The 18,781-nt window shown below is 37.9% G+C and overlaps 1 protein-coding gene across 1 annotated transcript in view; it reads right to left on the reverse strand.

The window, feature by feature from the left end:
* Nucleotides 1-1,109: 1,109 nt before the first annotated feature.
* The window catches only part of Ndfip2 (Nedd4 family interacting protein 2), a 49,773-nt gene continuing 32,101 nt past the window's right edge, over nt 1,110-18,781 (reverse strand). The window contains exons 3-8 of the mRNA XM_028879907.2: nt 17,944-18,077; nt 15,394-15,487; nt 11,896-12,020; nt 7,555-7,621; nt 4,798-4,903; nt 1,110-2,117 (exon numbers count right to left, since the gene is read on the reverse strand). Coding sequence (XP_028735740.1) covers nt 4,800-4,903; nt 7,555-7,621; nt 11,896-12,020; nt 15,394-15,487; nt 17,944-18,077 — 524 coding nt within the window. The 3' untranslated portion in view covers nt 1,110-2,117; nt 4,798-4,799. The remainder of the gene's footprint in view (nt 2,118-4,797; nt 4,904-7,554; nt 7,622-11,895; nt 12,021-15,393; nt 15,488-17,943; nt 18,078-18,781) is intronic.

Below are 18,781 nucleotides of genomic sequence, written 5' to 3' on the forward strand. Positions count from 1 at the left end.
CCGTGAGTTTTGACTTTCAATATTTAAGGCATCATGTAAATGTGGTCAAGGGTCCCACAAAACAGAACAGCTGTTCAAACTCACAGGAAATGACAGGATCTATGTGGGAGTCCACATATCTGAGAAGGAATACTAAGTTTTTTAAATAACACTCTGGCAATCCTACGTGGATGATGAGATTTATGGCTACCACTGAACTAGTACAATTATAGAGGATTATGTAATATATATTTGAACTTAAAAATTTAAGGGAGAAATCAAAATAAAAATGTGACTGTTCTGATGCTGGATCAAAAATGGTACGTACATATGCAAAATCAAAATACGAATACTATTAAAGTGAAAGGAAATTGTAATAAATTGACGTTTGGTAGCTGAGCTTCCTTATAATTGAAAGTCACAGGAAGAGACTCTAGAAAGCAGCGTGGGTCTCTGTTACTAGTGCGCACTCCCACTGAGGCCATGCGGCTCGGCACTCTGCTCTCCTTCCCCAGCCTAGTGCCTTCCTTCCAGGGGTGGAGCACATGCACGTCAGTCAACGGTAAAAGTTCTACGGAGGAGGGAAAGAAAGTCAATTAGGGAAAACAATTTAGGAGGCTCCATTAGCAAACAAAGCTGTATGCTTTATTTACCAAAAAAAAAAAAATCATAAAATACAAATACAAAAGAGGTAATAAAATATAAAATTTTCATTTTTCCTTAAAACTGGAAAAATGGTCCTGAACAGTGAGATGTATCTTTTAGCTAGTGTCTAGCAGTCAATTTTGTATGTTCGTTATAGCTCTATTTCTTACACGTATACAGTCATGTTATTTCTGTTATCTTTACTGTTGGTGTTCAAAGGCTTAAGATATAAATATAAAATATTTATATAAAGATATAAACCACAGGGGGCAGAAAATGATCTGTAAGATGTCAAGCATTATGCTATGGATGTAAAAGCAGATTCCAGTAGGGGTAATGGTCGCACACACTCACCACACCGACACTCAACAACCCTGTATTTCACAGCTACGCTTCCATAACATCAAAGTATGTATTTGAAGTTATCTCAATTTGGGTTATATGTTTTTTACAAATTAATCTTGCAATCATTAAGCAAGGCGCTATTAACAGAACAAGATTTTATTTGCTAAGCTTAACAAATTAAACATTTAAAGAAAAAAATGATTACAGTAATATTGAAAGATACTTTTATTGGCTTTTTTAAAAGACAAATGCAAATGAGAATATATTTGGTAATTAATTCTTTAAATTGTCTTAGATGTAAATAAATATAAGATCTACTGCAATATCTTCTTGTAAGAATTGCTAAGGTGAGTGATCCTTAAATCTAAGCTTCTGATTTGAAAATCCCTAAAACTAGTATTGCCTCTTAGCTTTTTTTTTCTTTAAAGGACATTTGGTATACTCACATTTTCTTAAAGTTCATCTGAAACCACTCTATCTTTAACAAAGTTTATTTCTGTATATTTAGTTTACTTAATTTTAAATTAATGAAAAGAAATCTAGACACAATTTCTAAGAAAAGAATGAAAAAAAGCAATGTATGCATGGTTATTTACAAGAGTTTTCCTAAATAATATCATATCCAAAAATCTGACAACTCTTTTCTAATAATCAGACTACAAGTTTTAATAAACATCATCTACAGCAAAGAATATTTCATGTTTGGAATTACCAGGTGAATCTAAGCGCCAGGAACTAAAGCGTTTGACAAGATTAATAATGTAATGTTTATTACACTGATGGTCACGTCAGAAGCATTTACATGCTGGAAGTGTTTATCACACAACTCTTCCAACTCTATCAAACACTGATTAACCAAGTGTGACTGGACTTTGCTGCAACAACTTTACGGATTCTTTCAAGTATATGCTTATCTTTTACATAGGCACATACGCAAATGTGCAAAATAAATGAAATACAGATAACTAAAGAATGAGCAGACATGGCCGTTAAGCGTAAACCCCCTGCCATTTGATTTCGAAGTTCCACCTTTCACTAAGTTTTCTTCTGCTCTCAGTCAGTCGTCTTCTATCTTAGCAAAGCTGCAGGCTTACAGATGACGTGGACATTTCACATTGGTGTAAGAAGGAATGTTGGGTTGATGCAGTCTAGAGACAAAGGAAGAAGTACTCTTAAAATGTATTAAGTTACAGCCGAGCGGTGGTGGCGCATGCCTTTAATCCCAGCACTCGGGAGGCAGAGGCAGGCGGATCTCTGTGAGTTCGAGGCCAGCCTGGTCTACCAAGCGAGTTCCAGGAAAGGCGCAAAGCTACACAGAGAAACTCTGTCTCGAAAAACCAAAAAAAAAAAAAAAAAAAAAAAAAAAAAATGTATTAAGTTATGCCGGGCGGTTGTGGCGCAAGCCTTTAATCCCAGCGCTCGGGAGGAAGAGCCAGGCGGGTCTTTGTGAGTTCGAGACCAGCCTGGTCTACATAACGAGATCCAGGAAAGGTGCAAAGCTACAGAGAGAAACCCTGTCTCAAAAAAAAAAAATGTATTTATATTTGTCGGAATCATAATACAGTAAAAACACATTTTACAGCTGCATTTCATTTAAGTATATAACAGTCTTGGGATAAAGATAACTATGTGTTTTAATATTGTTCTAAAAGACAAAGCCTCCATAAAAGACCTTCATGTAGTCCACAATATTTACATTATATTTGACTCTTGAAAACTGCAAAATAATCACATTACTCAGAGAACAGTGTTCAAGTTAGCCATATTTTTTTTTGCCTTTTATCTTCCTGTTAATACTACCAAATCCTTCGTGCCACTATTCACAGAGACATTTTAATGATTAGAAAGAAAATTTAGTATCTTCTGGGAATAGCGGATCTTAGGGAACACTTAGACTAGTATTTTAATGTAATCCAGAAATATGTTTATATAGACATTATATTTACATGTATATTCTTCAGCAAAAATAGTGATATATTCTTTTTATCTTTTTTAATTAAAATATAGTTGAATCCTTTCCTCCTTCCTTTTCCTCTCTCCAATCTCTCTTAACTAAGTCCCTCTTTAAATCAAGGCCTCTTTTTCTCTGTCACTGTTACATATATCTATAAATGCCTAAATATATGAATATAACCTGCCAATCCATTTAGTGTTACTTGTATGTAGACAGTTTCAAGGCTGACTACTTGGTACTGAATAACTCATTAGAGTATTCATCCCTGAGGAAGACTATTTCCCTCAATCTCAGCATTCCTTAGTTGCCTATCTATATTTATTTAAGGGTGGGGCACTTATAACAAGTAACATAAGCTATAAATGTAAATAACCAAGTCATAAACCACACATTTACTCACAAGGTGAGAGTATCGCCTCCCCTCAGTAGCACAGTGGACTGGTTTCAGGCCCTCCCTCCTCTATCAAACTCCTCGGATGCCCAAGGACATTAGACAAAATGGTACGGAATGAACACACAGCATGCCTCGTCCTCTGCTCGTGTGTCTCACCGCTAGTTATGGACAACACTGAGTACAATTCAAACACCATGTAAGTGTTTGTTACACTGAACTGTTTGAACAGTGACAAGAGGAAAATGTACATGTTCAGTATGGATGTAATTCTTTTTCAACTATTTAAAAATCCATGAACACAGAACCCATAAATACAAAGAGCAGAGTAGAGACATAAGGTCTCTTTATCTGAAGAGACTCCTCGGCTGTTTAGCAAACAAGTGCTGACTAGACACACAATTTCCAGAAATTCTCTGGTAACTATCAAGTTCTCTCTGCTTCTTTCCTTTTTCTCTATGTGACAAAGTGTTTTCCAATCACAAACCTGTGGTCATTCTGGTTTGGTCTGTTTGTCTGCCAGATCTCTGCTTGGACTTTGCACTACTTTTTGCAGAATATCCATCCTTTCTATGTAAGTATGTTGTTATGAAAATTATAGTTTTCAAATTTTCAAGTTTGTGCTGCTACTTACTTCAAACGTGCCTGTGGCAAATCATTAAAAAGAAGTTGAGAAAGTAGGATTTAAGTTTCTCTGGGCATACTGGTGCACACCTCTAATTGCAGCACTTAGGAGAGTCCCAATTTTTTTTTTGTTGTTGTTTTGTTTTTGTTTTTCGAGACAGGGTTTTGGTGCCTGTCCTGGATCTGGCTCTGTAGACTAGGCTGGCCTCGAACTCACAGAGGTCCGCCTGGCTCTGCCTCCTGAGTGCTGGGATTAAAGGTGTGCGCTACCACCGCCTGGCTGAGAATCCCAATTTTGGTTTTTTTTTTTTTTTTTTTTTTTTGGTTTTTCGAGACAGGGTTTCTCTGTGTAGCTTTGCGCCTTTCCTGGAGCTCACTTGGTAGCCCAGGCTGGCCTCGAACTCACAGAGATCCGCCTGGCTCTGCCTCCCGAGTGCTGGAATTAAAGGCGTGCGCCACCAACGCCCGGCGAGAATCCCAATTTTAAAGCAAGCCAGGGCTACGTGGCAAGAGCGTGTCTCAGAAGGCCAAGGCCAAGGGCTAACAAGCTTGCTTGTTATTTCACATGTGGAACATTGGGCTTGATCCCAACACCACAAAATAAATAAATACAGTTTTTGTTTATAATTTTATATTTTAAAATTTAAATTAATGAAATTCAATTTTTAAAAATTTTATCAGTTATCTAAAAAGGTCAAAAACTTACTAAATTTCCTTAAGTTATTAAACACAGTATTTAATACAAAGCATAGTAAATACATTATGTAAAAATTATAAGTGCACATTAAGTATTTAGTATGTATCTGGAAAATATGACTCTACAAAATGAATAAATAAACATCATATTAACATTTCTTACCTCTATAGTAAGAAGAAGTATCTTGTTCTATGCGCAGCTGCCATACTTTCAGACATGTTTCTGACTTTTAGGTAATTAACAAATCCTCTGAAGAAAAGGAGCAGGCCTACAAAGATTGAAATAACGGATACGTTCTTAACATAAGGGGAGTACATAGACAATAGACAATGATACATATGATCTCTTCTGCTCAAGGAAGGAAATTTGCAGAATCCCATTTATTCTATATTGTATCTTAAACTACAGTGATAACTCCATCATTATAAAATATAGCAACATTTTATTGACATTCTTTCAATTTTTTAATCCTAACTGTAACAAAATTAAAGCAAACATAAGCTATAAAAATCCAAAGTCACATAGAAATATGCAAGCAATGATCACGTTAAGTACCAATGTTAATGCATTTTAAATGAGCTCACTCCTAAAAATCTTAACCTTTTTTTAATTTTTATTGATTCTTTGTAGATTTCACACCATGCATTCTGGTCCCACTTATCTCCCCATCTCCTTGCATCTGTCCTCTGCCCATGTAATCTCCTCCCCCAGATCAAAACCAAATTTAAAAGAAAAATCAAAAATCAAGCAAAACAAAGAAAGAAAACAAAACTATAAAGAATGAACTAAAGGAGAACCATGTGGAAGCTGTAGTGTGGCCCATTGAGACACACGGTTTATTCGCCCTTTAGTCTTTCCTTGTGTGAAACCTCCTGATGAATAGAACTACTGAGCAAGTGAAGATGTTTATTTTTAAAGTACTCAGACAAAACGAGGGCAGGTAAAAAACAAGCCTGTTTCACAATAGAAAGTGTCTGCCATTTGTGAAATCTGCAGTCAAAGACGAATATGTTTTTAAGTCTTTATTTTTAATTAATAAAATAATAATAAAAACTTGAGACAAGCCATTCTAGAGAGTTCTTTTGATTCGACAGCTGAGGTGGCCCTCTAAGCAAAATACTATTTTACATAAAACCCATTTACCTCATATACATTTGTAATATTTAAAAAGCAATGCCTGTGAAATGCTTCAGAGCTACAGATAAAGAACACTAGGTAAGTGTAGAAGCATTAACATGATTAGTACAAGCCTCTGCACAAACACAGTTCTCTGGAAAGCACTCAACTCCAGTAAATTTATAACCAGAATGGGTGGAGAGAGAACAAAAGCAGAAGGCATGTATGTATGTGACTCCTTCACTAGGAAGGAAGAAAAATGCTTGTGAACTTGAAGTCTTAAGTCCAAAGCGAACTTCACCCACTCCAAGACAGTAATCAGAGCGCTACAGAAAAAGGCACATTTGTAACAGACTGGAGAGAAGTTAGCACATACACACGATGCGGGAATGAAGCACGAAGTTCAGGTAAATCTAGTCCCACTGGCTTTCATAGCCAGCTCTCTCCATTTGTGACCCCCTCTCTCTGAATTCTACGCATTCCCTTCCAGATGCAAGTCAAAACAGAAACATTGGGTTTTTCTTTTTCTGGGGTTTTTTGTTGTCGTTGTTTGTTTCTTCCAAATACAAAAGGCACTTTTGAAAACTAACAGACAAAATGTATTTGCGAGATCTCTTTGTCTATGAAGCTGCCAGTTCTTCGGCAGTTTCTTGTCCTCAGGCGTTTTCTAAAATAAGCCATTCATTTCTACAACCCACTCAGTGAGCCCTAGTCTTAGCATCCTACTTGCAGTCAGCTTGATTTAGGTACTGACGACAACATCTGAGTGCTGATGAAGTCTGCATGCTCCTGGTCTATGTGGAACAGGACTGCTGTCTGCACTCTGCTCCATAGTTATCTTCCTCTGTTCACTCACTTAACAATGGACATGCAAGCCAATACACTCACTAGTACGTCTAAATACTTAACACAGTTGATAGGGTTTTCCCCCCCACTTTTAGGTAAAAGACTCAATAAAGATAAAAAATTCAGGAAGCTAGGATCTAATTAACAATATATAAACCCACCTTAACCACTATATAAATATGATCCCCAACAGAGTTACAACATTAAAATAATTTCACTATAATATTACAGAAAGAATTTAGTGACTTTAACTGGCCATTGACAATTTGTTCTCCAAAAATATCCTAAAGGTCCAACAGTATGACTAAAAACCTAAAGAGAAGACTGCCCCCTACTGTAACCTAAAAGAATTAAAATATGAATTGTCAGTCAAGGGCCAAAAGTACAATATGATGTTAAAATTAATTTAATTACCATGTATTACTGAACACTCATAAATTACACCAACATAATGAAAAGCATGCCTGACAAAAAGACAACCAAACAACAAGTGCTGTGATCACTGGGCATGAAGTCTTTCCCTGCACTGGCAAATTAATGATTAATACAGAGCACATTTCAAAAGCACAAAGAATGTTTCCGTGATCCAAAACTAAGAAGGCTTTGACTGCTCCAAGCCTCCTTCTCACACAGTATCATGAAACCGTGCACCCGTGCTTCCTCAGACCCTCATCAAAGAGAACAATATTGTAATGAGGCTGATATGTTAAGTTCTGCAGGACTGGTTTCTCACTCAGCCACTGGTTCTCTGTGCTGGCTGCCTCTGCTGTTCCGTCTAGGAGACGAGTGGTACCAGAGACCTGGGAGCTGAGGAGCGCGTGCAAGGATTCCACATCAGAGACTTGATTTCTGCACTGCTAATACACAGCTGAACTGCACTTATGATTTTAGAAATATCACTTAACTGAGGAACAAACTAAGATTACTTAAACTGAACGACATTAAGAATAAACTTACCAAGTACAAGAAATATCCACCAAAGCCAATATTGTCCATTGAAATAGCCAGTAAAATAGTCAGAAAACTATGGAGTGAACATAAATATATTTAATCATCTTTGTATTATTAAATTTGAACATTCAGATTGTTCTAGGTTTCAGAATAATTTATCTCACATAATCTTTAATGCTTAAAAACAGCATATAAAAACAGCACAAAAGGAAAGTACAGGAATAATACTTAATGATATACATATATATTTGGGAAAACCTCTCTTATGTAATTGCAAATTTATATACTTCATAAACAAAAACTCCAAACTGCTTGCAAGAGAATAAATGCCTAAATGTTATATATTGGAACTGAACATTTTTTTCATTGAAAAGTTCACATCAGTTTCTTAGACTCCTAAAGCTACAACTAACATCCCACATACGCCACAGCACCCTGCTGCTTTGGATATTAGCACAAAAGCCACATTAGTTTAATCTTATCGGACGGGGATGTTGTGCTGACCTCTAGAAAGAAGCGCTCTGACCTTCTATACACCCCCTACTGTTAATCACTGCCAAAATACTAGGCACATAAAGACCCCCAGCTCATTAGAGACTTTTCACTTTCAAACTAGATGCCTGGCATTCAGTTCCCAACAGTGAACTGAGAACAGCTAAATGAACCCTGAAGTGGCATTTCAACAGTTGCCATTACTGGACATGTTAGCTGGTCTGCTACTCTGTGTGAGGTGGCAAGTTAACAGGCAGCTGGGAGGCAGGGCCTCTCAGCACAGGGCACAAGTATCTTCTTTTGAACAGGCACTGCACCTTCATGGAATGTAAAAGGTTTATCAACCCAGTGTTCTTAACCTACTATGGACAATGGTCCCCTATAGAAGCAGCTTATGTATCTTAAATTACCTCAAAATAATTATTCTTTTAAGTATTTCAGATAACCTATTCTAAATAAGTTTTTTTTAAAACTTGTTTTAATTTCTTTCTTTCTACTGGTCTCCAAATTGAATCTTACTTACCTAAAAATAATTTTATTAAATGCATATTGATGCTTGAATCTGAAATTAATTAAAAGTATTTCCAACTATTTGCTGATAATTTCTATAAAAGCTTAAGAAAATCTACAGCTTTGGAAATAATAAAAATACAAATTTTATATAGTGTCATAACTTGGGAAGCATATAATGGAGATCATCAAACTCTGTTTTTTAAACTTCTGAATCACTTTTTTAGGGATAATTTTAAATTCATAAATCCTATTTATCTAAATTCTAAGCTTAGTTTTAGAAATTCTGAAGATTTAGAATGTCACAGTCCTTTGGAAGGCACGAAAACTTCAAGTGTTGCACACTCTTACACTTACAAGACAAACAGACAATGAGAAAAGAACTTGACAACTGAAAAATTACTTTCTAATCAAGAAAAAAGTTTCATAAGGGTCTTAGAAGCTGTAAGAAATAAGATGGTAGCCGGGCGTTGGTGGCACACACCTTTAATCCCAGCACTCGGGAGGCAGAGCCAGGCGGATCTCTGTGAGTTCGAGGCCAGCCTGGGCTACCAAGTGAGCTCCAGGAAAGGCGCAAAGCTACACAGAGAAACCCTGTCTCGAAAAACCAAAAAAAAAAAAAAAAAAAAAAAAAAAAGAAAAAAAGAAAGAAAGAAATAAGATGGCAAAGAACCAAAACAATGTATTTTCAACTCTCTTTATATGATACCCAACAAGCGGCACCCAGAAACTCCCATGAGAGAATGGGGCTCTAACCCTCAAGGTACAGGCTATACATAATGGGCTGACTTCCTTCTTGTATATCAAGACTGACCCTAGTAAATTATCAACTTTCGGAAAATTTAGAAATTCGTTTTTGGATAGTTTCCTGTGTCCTATGATTTAAACGAGAAATTTCATTGGAGTAACACCAGTTCCACTGGCATACAGCTAAGTCTGGACATCCTTAGTCCCAACTCTTCAGTTTCTTCCCAAGAAAATCTGCAAGGACAGGACTGTATGTAGCTTTGTCTTTGTGTTTTACAACATCTAGTAGATTTAAGCTCCTGGTAGAAACTCACTGGACATCTTTTAAAGCAAAATTAAAATGAAAAACTACCAGATGACAGTTCTCACAAAGGCTCAAACTTTAATCATCTTATAAGAAACTAGTATATAGATCCCAACCAAGAGTCAATAGATTAACATTTAAAACCTATAATCGGATATGTCCAGTACAGGATCTGTTAAAAGAACCAAGAGCCCTGGGAAGCGATAAAACAAATTCAAAAATAATAATACATCACTCAGAATATTAATATTTGTAACAATGGCTATTTTTAATAAATTAATAAAACAGATGCATTATCAAAGCATCTGGAGCATTTAAAGAAGCGAACATTTCAGACTTGTGATTCTACTGAAAACTTTAGGAAGATTTAGCTCTTTCAATCAGAAAGCAATGTTTAAGTAAATACTACTTTAATTTATTAATTGGCTAACATCATCTAAACTCTGTGGCTAGCTGTCATAACAGTGCAAGACATCTGAGGAGGATTCTGAATGCTTGTGAGAAAACTCCAAGAAAACAAAAATCTTATGACCTCAGTTTCTTCAAAAACACAGAACTGTTCTTGGAATGTGCTTTTTATGTCCCTCCCAGGGGTCTGAGGCTCTGAATTGCATGAGACTTTCATTTGCCTCATTGCTAGGCTCCATTCTCCCAAGTTCCACTGTCTTTAGAGAGGTGAGCAGATAGCTTCGCAGCAAAGTTGACACAATGAATAAAAGCTACCCATGCCCACCCTTCTAGGTCCATCCTTTAAGAGCCTGCAGGAGCCGGGCAGTGGTGGTGCACGCCTTTAATCCCAGCACTCGGGAGGCAGAGGCAGGTGGATCTTTGTGAGTTCGAGGCCAGCCTGGTCTACAGAGCGAGATCCAGGAAAGGCACAAAGCTACACAGAGAAACCCTGTCTGGGGAGCCTGCAGGAGAGACTGCGGAAACGGCTCATTAGGCAAAGACATTTGCCACCAAGTCCAATGACTTGAGTTTGGACCCTAACCCCACATGGTGGAAGGAAAGAACAGACTCTCACTGTATGTTTTCCTCTCTCTCCCCCCCCCTCTCTCTCTCTCACTCACACACACACACACACACACACACACACACACACACACACTCAATGAAAGCTAACAAAGCTAGGAAGAAACATTTGTGAACAGCCCCCCAAAGGAACCCTTCAAGAGGCAAAGGTAAGAAGGGAGCTGAATGTGTCTGACAAGGAAAACACCTACACAGCTTGGGCAGAAAACCATCTCATAGGAAGAGACGCCATTGAGACACAGTGAGAAAAGGACATGACCTTGAAAGTCACTTCAGGGAAGAGGAAATCCAGAAAGGCTTAGGGAGAGCACACGGAGAGCGGAATGAGGGTTCCTCAGTAAGCTTTCTCCTTCTTTCTCTTTCTCTGTTTTTAATTTTGAGATAGGGTATTACAGTGGTATTATCAAGCTGGTCTCAAACCTTCCTCCACCTCACAAATGTGGGTGTCTACCATAAACTCAGCAAGAGCGAGTTCTGACAGCCATTTCATAGGCCTTTACTTTTGGACTCTCAAAGCTCTAAGGAGAGAGGAAGTATTTAGTTATTATTTGAAACAGGATCTTCCAATATTTATCTCTTCTCGTTGTATTTCTAAATGTCAGAGTTCTCAGTTCGATTTGAATATACTTTTAAAAAGTCCTCGGCAAGCTCTATATTAATCTTGGTGACCTTGATATCTCTTTGACCAACCTTAACTAAGAACAAATGGGCATAGTAAAAACTACCTTTGAAGATATTTAAATTCATAATAACTCATTAAACAGAAACCTTTGGTTTTTGATTTTAGGCACACTTGTACTAATGACATCACAAGAGCAGAAAGCATGATCTGTTCAAAACATATATACTGTATTTCCGTATCCTATATGTATATATACATACACACTATATTTCTGTAGTCTGTATGTTCAAAACACACATCCATTATTTCTGTAGACTATAGGTAACTGGGCAAGGCTCTCTGCTTTCTATCCTCGGAAATAATCACATGTGGCAGTTTTTATCAACTTATTATAAGGAAACCAACTAAATGGTGAGGACAATTTAGATAACTTAAAACAAGGACACAGATACCAAAGGTGGAAGTATTTTCTTATTTCAAATTAACAGTCTTTCACATTCAGTTATGGCACATATAGTTACACCAAATCCCCATGGTTACAGAATGCCAGAGTAACAAGTCTGTTCTGGGTGGAATGTGTGTGCATGAGCAACCCTGCGATGAACCCCACGTCGTACATAGGAGGGATGGAAATGCTCACCCTGACAATAAGGATCCATTTGATCAGAGAAAGGCCAAACCCACAGATAGCACCGTACCTCCCAGCTATGGTACTGGTGATGCAGAAGGACAAGCAGAATCCAAGCCAGTTGAAAATGAATGCCACTAAAAGGAACAGAAATATGCTTGTTACGTCCTAATGTCTACACAAATCAACAGAATTAACACAGTCCTAGCAACACCTCACTGCTGACAGGAAACAGCAGCTTCTTCCAACGCTACCCACTGAGCTATCCGAAGAGACTGCCACGACTTGCTGTTTGCAGGTCTATCCGTTATAATACGCAAACAAACTAGTAAACGTGGGTTCCTGTCAGTCTAGTCAGCAGCCTCCTTATCAGTTCTTTAAGGTTTATTACTAACTAGTATGCAAAACTGCATTTTTATTGATGAATTTCAGTTTTCATTAATTCTTTAGGGAGCACACAAAATAATCGTTTTGACTTTCCATACAGGTGGATCACTGTATTTGCTCATATTTGCCCCTTTACTGCCCCCCACCCCCATTCTCCCGTCTTCCCTCCTACTGGTGCCCCTTCCTTCAGATGCCCCTACTTCTGTATCTCTCACATGTATGTGTGTGTACAATACAGAGTCCAGGACTACCGGTCCAATGGTAGCACCATCCGCCCTGGGTTGGACCCTCTTCCATCAATCACTAATTACGAAAATGCCTTACTGGCTCATCTTATGGCGCCATTTTCATAAATGAAGTTCCCATCTCTCAAATGACTTTAGCTTGTGTCAAGGTGGCATACAACTATCCAGCAAACCCTGCAAGTCACATTTACATTTCAAAATAGTCTTCTGGCTCTGCTTTTTTGTAAATGTTAAGTTAGAAGAACATTAACTTTTCTTTATGTTTTCCTGAAGTCTAAAATAAGAATGATCTGGGTAATTAACTACCATGTCTCATTCTGATACAAAGATTCTGGCACACATACTGCAAACAGCCAAACCTTGGAGGAAAGGTTTTCACACAATGGTCCACCACATTTGAAAGCATTCAGTCATTTTCAATCTGGTCAGTTATCTATTAGATCAAGTATTAATTTCTGGAGTTGAATTAACTGACAAGCAAGTCTATTCTACTCTATTCTCTTAAAAAATTTTAAGAGGCACTTTATGGTAAAACCTAACCAAACGTGAGATTACTTCTCACATTCCTACTAAACATTATCCAGAGATACAGAGATATGCACATTTCTCCCCTCTTATTTTCTATACATGAAAATGTAATTATATCACTAAATTTAACTGTAAATCTTTTCTAAGGTTACATGAATTAAGAAGCAAAAACATAAATGTTCTAAGTAGAGAAGTCAAGAATTAAACCTATGAAAGGTTTTTATTAAAACTCTTATATTTGCCGTGATTTTGTTTGCAAAAAATATAACCTAAAATGCTTAAGTGATAAGCTATATTAAGGAACATATTTCCAGACTATTAGTTTAAACATGGAATAGAAACCAAATTGCAATTTCAAGAATAGCCACTAGATGGTAGTAACTCCAAATAAATCTATGCTTATCAAAGCAGGCTCTGGGCATACCAGAATAAAATACAATTTTAATCTTATATAAAATATTTGTAAAAACAAAGAACATAAAAGCAATTAACTTGTAGAAATATAATTTCACAAATTTTACTAAAATTCAGAAATTTTTATATAAATCAATGTACTGTCACTGACTAAAATAATCTAAGTTACATTGCATTTATAACATTTATAAGTAAAGTATTTCAAATCTAAAACATGTATTGAGGTTAAAGGAAACAATACATAAGTTCAGACTCAAATACTTAGATGACATAAATGGCATGCTTTCATTTCTGAGGAGGTTGCTACTTACACTATCAATAGTATACATATTCATAATCTTTTCTAATTGATAGTTTTCCTTTTGGGCCATGTATGTGTGTGCAGTGTAGATGTGGGCATATGTTCATTTGCATGTTTTTGGGCACATTGTGTGGGATGCACATGTGTGAACATGTGTGTAGAGGCCAGAAGTTGCCAATGGATGTCTTCCTCAGTTGCTCTCCACTTTATTTATGGAGGCAGGCTCTCATTGAACACAGAGATCCTCACTCAGCTGGTCTAGTGACCCAGCTCACTCCAAGGATCACTGTCTCTTCCTCTCAAGCGCTGGAATTACAGGCAGCTGCCGCGCCTGCTCAGCACCGCGCCTGCTCAGCACCGCGCCTGCTCAGCACCGCGCCTGCTCTGCATGGGTTTAAGGAATCCAAATTCTGGTCTTCATGTGTGCACAGCAAGGCTTTACCCACTGAGCCATCTCCATCGCCCCAAGTTTTCTTAAAAGACATAGCCATGAAAGGAATAAATGTTTAAGATATTCTTTATGTCAACACCATACGTGAGGCATTTGCATTTATTGTAAAAGCTTACTAGCTGAATACAGATCAAGATTACAAACGAGGACGCAGTAGAGCAGCAGCAGGCGTAGTGTGATCGGCCATCGGTACCCGAGCATCCACGCCTTTTGGTTGTACCGACCACATCCACCCAACACTGCAGCAAAAGGAACTTAGGGTTCAAACAGCACAGACTGGAGAGCCATGTCAATATAATGAGTGAACCTGAAAAGAAGGCTGACTGTCCTGCTCTCCTTCCGCATGTCTTTTGTTTGAAAAAGGAAATAAAGAGAAGGAAGAAACCATCTCAAACTGAGAAAAGGAGGTAAGCCAACCTCCAGGCTCAAAAGGAGTTCAACACGTTAAGAATGATTATTTTTGAAGTCGAGTGTATCATTTTACATAAGTAAACTATTTCTCATTTTGATCTAAGTTTTTACTGAACATTATATGTCTACTATTGGCTTTAGCTATTTAAGCAATTTGTTCCATGCCTTTTTGGTAATATTTACCAGTGAATTTGATGCATGCTAATCCTTGTGTTCAGAAATAAAAAACACTATGACAGTCTCCCCTCACAGTTTAAACTGACTCTGTTAAGTCAAATAATTAACAATTTTGTATGGGGTTAAAAATATTGAGGATTGTAGCCTTCTAACTATTACCCTGAATAAGACTTGTATATCCATACCTTGGTGGCACTGTTCTGGATTTCTAGAATTTTCCCTTCTCCAATCCTGACTTAAGGCCATTCAGAGGGATGTCTTCTGCCCCCAAAGCAGAAATGTACAGTTCACTGTATATATGACTACAGCCTTGAAAGGACACAGTATTTCTCTTTAAATTCTTATTCTGCTTTTTCCCCTGTAAAATCCCATTCAGCTTAAATATGCATATACTTCTGATAAGTATCAACCATAAAGGCTGCTATCAGAATTACCCAACAGATGCTTATTAAGTTCTAGGATTTACTATGTCCACTGTCTTGAGCAATTTACCCTTTAAATGAGGCGGACCCATGCCAGCAGCAAGTTTTCTTCACTGTTATTTTAAATATACTTACACCAGTATTTCCTAAAGGTAGAAAGGAAAGGTCACTTACTGAAAAACGCCAGCATGAAAATGCCATCATTGCCTACTCTAAGCTGGTCTACATCGCTGAAGTCATCTCTTGGTGTACACTCTTCCTCCTGGTTCTGAAAAAGACAGACCAAAACATGTCACAAAAGTAATTACAATGTTATCACCTTCAATTTAAGAGTAAGAACATCAATGACACCTAACGTTCTCAAGTGATCATACAGGCAAGACATCAGCAAGTATTACTTTATCCCAGGTGCTGTTGAGACGATCTTTAAAGGCAAACCATAAAAGGTAACCTGAGAGCTGGGGAGGAGGCTCAGTCAGTACAAGCACACAGACCTGACTTGGGACCCTGAAAACCCACGTCAAAAGCCTGGCATTGCAGCATGTGTATAACCCCAGCACTGGCGGGACAGAGACAGGCAGATCCCAAAGCTCACTGGCCAGCCAATCCCACTGAATCAATAAAGTTTTGGTTCAGTGAGAGCCCCTATCTCAGAAAAGAAACGTGAAGAGGGAAGGAAAGACACCCCAAACCCAATAATACACCCAACACTACCTCAAGCCTACACACACACACACACACACACACACACACACAGGCTGGGGCGGGGAGAATAATATCAAATTCAGGAAAATGATACAAAGAAGACAGATGTGATACCACTGCATAAATGTTAAGGGGGAAAATAAAACTCTCATAATCAGTGACAGGGCAATCATGTAACCTCTGGTTAGGAAGTAGAAGTAATTATTAAAAATGTGTATGTCCTCCGATCTAGCAATTTCAATTCTGGAAACAAATTTTGTGTGTGTGTGTATGTGTGTATATATATATATATATATATATATATATATATATATATATATTTGTGTATATATATTTTTTGTGTGTATATATATACAAAATATAATAAGCATATATATATGCTTATAAGAAATGATATATTAAAAAATTTATTGTAGTGATGCTATTAAGAACAGATTGGACACAATTATAAATGTCTCTTAATCGTGGGCTGAGTTGGGAGATAACTCTACAGGCATGTTTCGGTTTCTACATGTCTTCATATAGAAACACGGACTCCTTTTTCTGGATACTCACCCAGTGGATAGCTTTGGAGAAGAATGGCAGAGCAAATCTCCCAGCAGAGCAAAGATGTGGGCATTCTTTTTTTTTTTTTGCGGGGGAGGGGGAGGGGATGAAACAGGGTTTCTCTGTATAACTGCCCTGGCTGCCTTGAAAACACACTCTGTAGACCAGGCTGGCCTCAAACTCAACAGAGATCCGCCTGCCTCTGCCTCCTGCCTGCTGGGATTAAAGGTGTGCGCCACCACCCAGCCAGATGCAGGCATTCTTAAGGATGGCTGGGAGAGCTGGGATCCTAGCAACATAACCCACAATGTGTGAGTTATGACTTCACCTCTGTGGTGGCCCTGTAGGAACTGGGGGGCTCAGTGGACAGCAGAGCAAGACAACTGCCACTGCTCCGAATAACCAAGTCTTTCCTTCCGACCTAAGGAACTTCCTGCCTTCTTTCCACAATATCGGAAACTGACAAACTAAGAATCTGTCTACCAGCTGGGTTAAAATTCAAGTCAGTTCTTGGTAGATAGATTAAATTATAGGACATGTACCCTATGAAACTAAAAATTCAGCATTCAAATTTTTAAGTTAATTTAAAAAGGTTTTTAATATTTTGGTGTTTTTACTATTCTAATAATCTCTAAAATATACTAAATGAAATACTGTTTGTATAGTATACCTTCTGCTTACAAAATAATGCACTAACATATAAATGTTTTTGCTTACAAATGTAAAGAACTCTGAAATTATTTGCAAAATCTGTTATCACTGATTACTTCTAATAGTTAAGAAATAGTACTACACAAGGTTTTGCTTCCTCAGCCTTGAGCCCTATCATTTCACACAAACAAACCTGCATGCTGTTCCAGAGCCCACAGCAGTCAGATGGAATGAGATAATTATTAAGAGTAAATGAATACATGAAAGGGGAGGAGTAAAATGATATACTGAGGGTGGATAGAAGGAAAAGCAAACAGGAACAGAAAATAAGACAATGTAGCTTTGATGATAAGACCATGAAATCTGAACTCTCTCAGGAGAACAGGTCCATGGCAGGAAAGAGATCAGTGGAAAGGAGGTCCACAGGAAAGTGATCAGTGGAAAGGAGGTCCACAGAGAGATCAGTGGAAAGGAGGTCCAAAGAAAAGAGCCAGGAGGGTGGTGCTGATCAGAGCGAGCCGACTCAGACTTTGAAAAAGTCAGTGTCTGATGCATCTGAAATCAAATCAGGACGTGACAAATGTATTGAAAAGATAAGTTCCAGGATGTCGTAAGCTGAGGCAGGGCATAGACAAGATCAACAGAAAGTAAGTGAGGAGGTCAGGAACCAGAGAAGGCGAGTTTATCTACAGCGTGTAAGGTGACCGATACTGACAGAGACAGCAGCAGGAAGACTACACACACTCCTACACACAGGGAACGATTTTTACAGTCCATCTACAGGAAGCCACAAAAACACTGTCAAACAAACGATGGCTTTACTCTTTGAGGTGTTTCCGCTGCTGCAGCTGCCATGGCAGCAGCTTTGGCCTTTTCAGCTTCATCATACGTAGGAAGAGAGGTAGCAACACTGTATGGAGGTGGCACGGGGTAAAATTCACTGTAAACTTCAGTATCTAAAGAGAAACAAGATATTTAAAGGAAATCATCAGAATTTAATACGATTTTATAGGATGTCCATACTTTAATAACTTACAATAAGACACTAAAGATTACTATTGCCATTGTAGGTCTGTATTGTAAGGTATATAACACAAAACACTTATAATCTTTTATTTGTTAAATTTATTATAAAGAGGATGGGATGACGAATATCATCTAAAGGATAGTTCCAACTCAAAAAGGGCTCAAGCTTGAGCATTTTGAACATTCATTTATTTTGTATGTGCAAGTACATTTTCCCTTTCAGCAGTGTGGATTCTTGAGACCAAACTTAGGTCATCAAAGAATGGCATTATCTCCTGAAGCATCTCACTGATGCAAAAATGAGAATTTGAAAGGAATTTGGAGCAGGAGGTGAGACTCTCCCAGGATGTAACATCTTCCATGTGCTCACCAGGCTACACAAAGCAGCTCACGCACTCACCATTTCACAGCCAACCAACCAAAGAAAAGCCTTTAGAAATTAGTAATCACAGCGTCTATGTAGTGCTGACCATGGTATCTGTCTTCTCTATATGTTAACGTTAGCAACACTGAGATCCAGGAAAACTACGTGACTTGTGAGTCCCAATCACACGGAAGTGGCATCCCCAGAGAGTCCTCTGCTCTGATGAACTATACAGGGTCATTTTTCTACATTAATTTCAGCAACTACCCT

This window comes from Peromyscus leucopus, chromosome 9 (genome assembly GCF_004664715.2).
Source record: "Peromyscus leucopus breed LL Stock chromosome 9, UCI_PerLeu_2.1, whole genome shotgun sequence".
Classification (NCBI taxonomy): domain Eukaryota; kingdom Metazoa; phylum Chordata; class Mammalia; order Rodentia; family Cricetidae; genus Peromyscus; species Peromyscus leucopus.